The sequence below is a fragment of the Mandrillus leucophaeus genome, unplaced genomic scaffold, assembly GCF_000951045.1.
Source record: "Mandrillus leucophaeus isolate KB7577 unplaced genomic scaffold, Mleu.le_1.0 Scaffold428, whole genome shotgun sequence".
Taxonomy (NCBI): domain Eukaryota; kingdom Metazoa; phylum Chordata; class Mammalia; order Primates; family Cercopithecidae; genus Mandrillus; species Mandrillus leucophaeus.
The window spans coordinates 1,780,950-1,784,714 of record NW_012104565.1 but is presented as its reverse complement, the minus strand read 5'-3'; the positions used below and the strand labels follow the sequence as shown (position 1 = coordinate 1,784,714).

Sequence of the window (3,765 nt, the reverse complement as noted above, 5' to 3'; positions counted from 1 at the left end):
TAGCTGGGACTACAGGCAACTGCCATCACACCCAGCTGGTAAAATTAACTTTTAATAAGCATGAGGGGTAGTGATGATGAGGTCAGGGCTAGAGCCAGATAGCCTGAATTCAAATCCTGCTTTCTCTTCTCTAGGTGGGTAGTAGCTGTGGGCAAGTTACTTAACCTCTTTGAGCCTCTGATTTCTCACCTGTCCAGTGGGGGTATGAACAGGCCCACCTCACAGTGTTGCAAGGATTCAGTGAGTTCACATGAAGTGATTAGAAGTGATTGGGGCCGGGTGCAGTGACTCACAACTGTAATCCCAGCACTTTGGGAGGCTGAGGCAGGCAGATCACTTGAGGTCGGGAGTTGGAGACCAGCCTGACCAACATGGAGAAACCCAGTCTCTACTAAAAATACAAAATTAGCCAGACATGGTGGCACATGCCTATAATCCCAGGTACTCGGGAGGCTGAGGCAGGATAATCGCTTGAACCTGGGAAGCAGAGGTTGTGGTGAGCCAAGATTGCACCACTGTACTCCAGCCTGGGCAACAAGAGCAAAAAAAAAAAAAAAAGAAGTGATTGGGCTGAGTGAGTCCACACCACATGAAGGGATTAGAAGTGGTGCATAGCGAGTGTGTAGAAAGTCCTCTCTTAAGGATTACGGTCAAGAAGAAAAAGAAAGAAAAGGGAAAATGCTCACCATTTGAGACCTGTCTGGAAATTGCTATACCTAGTATAAGTTTCTTCTCAGCTCCAACATCTTTGATCGTGATTTTATCAGGAAAATACTAATAAAGCCACTGTTTTGTTCGACTTCTGATACTTGCTTTTTGAAAAAATAATAATACCTTGACTTTTTAAGGATTCAGTGAAAATGCTGTTCTTCAACTTCATTTTGGGGCCCAGAGTGGGATTCACTGCTTCACTTGCTCCTTGTGCACACATTTGAGTGCCTACTGTATGCAGGCACTACAGGGGAGACAGGGTGACCAGGACAAGTCTTCCAACCTCAAGGAGCTTCAAGTCTATTGGGGTTGGGATGGATTAGTGGCGCCACCCCCCGTCACCATAAGCATGAGACACAAGCCAAGGAGGCTCTGTGTGGCAGGCCCACTGACAATGCTGGAGCTACTTAGTGGGGCACACTCCAGGAAGGCTTCCCAGAGGAAGGGGCTTCCCATCCCAGAGGTCTAAGACCTTAAAGCCCCACCAGGTATTAGCTCATATCTCCAGCCTCTAACATATTCCTAGGGACAGAATTGTTCAGGTGGGACGTGTCGAACTCAGCCGTAACCCAGAACCTCCAAGATGCCCCAGGCTGGAACCACGCTGGCCTCTCCTCTCTGCCAAAGGCCCCTTCAAGGATGAGGCCCAAATCCACTCAAGGACTGTTTACCACCCAGTTATATTGCAGACCAGAGAGGCAAGCTGGCAGCCTGCATGCCAAACCCAGTAAAAATATGTTTTCGTGGACCATAGAGTATTTCTTTGCATTGAATTATCACCAGGACTTAAATCAACATTTTATCTATTTAACCAACATTATCACCAACATTTATCACCAGGAGAGTTCATGTAAAACTGCACATTTCCAGCCTCTTTTGAAAGCTTCGGTGAGGCAGCCTTAGCCTAAATTTGCCCGGGGCAGTGATGGGGGCACTGAACATGACTATCCCTCAGAGTCCATTGGGAGCCATGGAGGATGCTAAGCAGAGGAGGAACAGGATCCCTCTGGCTATGTGTGGAAAATGGGCTGCAGGGATGAGGGAGCCCATTGGAGAGGTGACTGCAACTGTCCAGGCAAGAAAGAACAGTTGCCCGACCAGGTGGGAGCAGTGGGCCGTGGGTCTGATTCTCGCACTGTTTTAAAAGAAGAGACTTCCTGGGAATTATACACAAGGTGGTAAGGATGAGGCCAGGTCTTTTGTCCTGAGCAATTGGAAAGATGGGATTGCCGAAAGCTAGGGAGGGAAACCACCAGTGGGCAGAGAAAACCAGGATCCCATGGCAAGTTCGAGATGCCCCTCAGACAGCCAGGTGGGAGCGTCAGGGAGGCAGCCGGTTGGGGGTCGAGTTCAGGGCCGAGGTGGGGGCTGGAGAGAGAGATGAGGAGCAGCCAGAGTAGAGATGGTGCTTAGTGCTGCAGGCCTGAGTGGGCACAACTAGGGAGAGGACCTGGGGCCACTCAACCTGGAGAGGTCACCTTCCGCCTGGGAAACCCAGCAGGGCACAGGGCAGAGCTTCCGCGCTCCTTCCCTGGTGGACCCGCTGACCCCTCCGGTGTCCCTTCCCCTCTCTCCCAGGGCCACTGTTCCCAGATGTGCCACAACGTCTTCATCGTGGAGTCGGTGTGCGTGGGCTGGTTCTCCCTAGAGTTCCTCCTGCGGCTCATTCAGGCGCCCAGCAAATTCGCCTTCCTGCGGAGCCCGCTGACGCTGATCGACCTGGTGGCCATCCTGCCCTACTACATCACGCTGCTGGTGGACGGCGCCGCTGCGGGCCGCCGCAAGCCCGGCGCGGGCAACAGCTACCTGGACAAGGTGGGGCTGGTGCTGCGCGTGCTGCGGGCGCTGCGCATCCTGTACGTGATGCGCCTGGCGCGCCACTCCCTGGGGCTGCAGACGCTGGGGCTCACGGCCCGCCGATGCACCCGCGAGTTTGGGCTCCTGCTGCTCTTCCTCTGCGTGGCCATCGCCCTCTTCGCGCCCCTGCTCTACGTCATCGAGAACGAGATGGCCGACAGCCCCGAGTTCACCAGCATCCCTGCCTGCTACTGGTGGGCCGTCATCACCATGACGACGGTGGGCTATGGCGACATGGTCCCCAGGAGCACCCCGGGCCAGGTGGTGGCCCTGAGCAGCATCCTGAGCGGCATCCTGCTCATGGCCTTCCCAGTCACCTCCATCTTCCACACCTTCTCCCGCTCCTACCTGGAGCTCAAGCAGGAGCAGGAGAGGGTGATGTTCCGGAGGGCGCAGTTCCTCATCAAAACCAAGTCGCAGCTGAGCGTGTCCCAGGACAGTGACATCTTGTTCGGAAGTGCCTCCTCGGACACCAGAGACAATAACTGAGCGCAGAGGACACGCCTGCCCTGCCTGCCATCTGTGGCCCGAAGCCATTGCCATCCACTGCAGACGCCTGGACAGGGACAGGCCGCTTCCGAGTGCAGTCCTGGCGCAGCACCGACTCCCACGCACCCGGGGAAGGACACCCTCACTCCCACACCCCCGGAAGGACACCCGCCCATCAGCAGAGGGGCCCTGCCCCTCCGCCTGCAGCCATGAAAGGAAGCCGGGTCATCAGCCCAGCCCCGCCCGCCCCAGCCCCTATGTCTGTTACCCTCAGTAAGGAGATGGCTTATTCTTTTCACCATGCAAATAACACATGCCCAGCAAAAACTTGCTTTATGGGTCTGCCTGGAGAAAAATACAAACAGCAACAACATGTCTGTCTCTAATGTGGATCATGTCCAGGGAAAGGAAACTGATGAAAAAGAGAGAATGCCTTCCATGGGGCTCTCTTAAAAGGGGGAGCTGGGTTTCCCAGCAAAGCCAGCGTGTGGGGACTGGAAGTAAAGGGCCCTGTGTGTTTGGGTCGTTCAGGCCCGGTGGGGCCCTACTGGGCCTGAAAAAGAGAGAGAACAGACACTTTTAGGAAAATGACTTGTGAATACTGTACTCCCTGTCTTGTTTCTCTTTGACTCCCCCCACCTCCGGGGCCTTTCTTTCTCCTTTTTCCCTTTTATCCTTTTTTCCTTCTCTTCCGTCCTCTATTCACCT

The 3,765-nt window shown here is 54.3% G+C and overlaps 1 protein-coding gene across 1 annotated transcript in view; it reads left to right on the top strand.

Moving 5' to 3' along the window:
• Window positions 1–3,430, top strand: part of KCNG1 (potassium channel, voltage gated modifier subfamily G, member 1) — a 25,596-nt gene extending 22,166 nt beyond the window's left edge. The window contains exon 5 of the mRNA XM_011993229.1: window positions 2,290–3,430. Within this exon, the coding sequence (XP_011848619.1) occupies window positions 2,290–3,057 (768 nt within the window). The 3' untranslated portion in view covers window positions 3,058–3,430. The remainder of the gene's footprint in view (window positions 1–2,289) is intronic.
• Window positions 3,431–3,765: the final 335 nt, after the last annotated feature.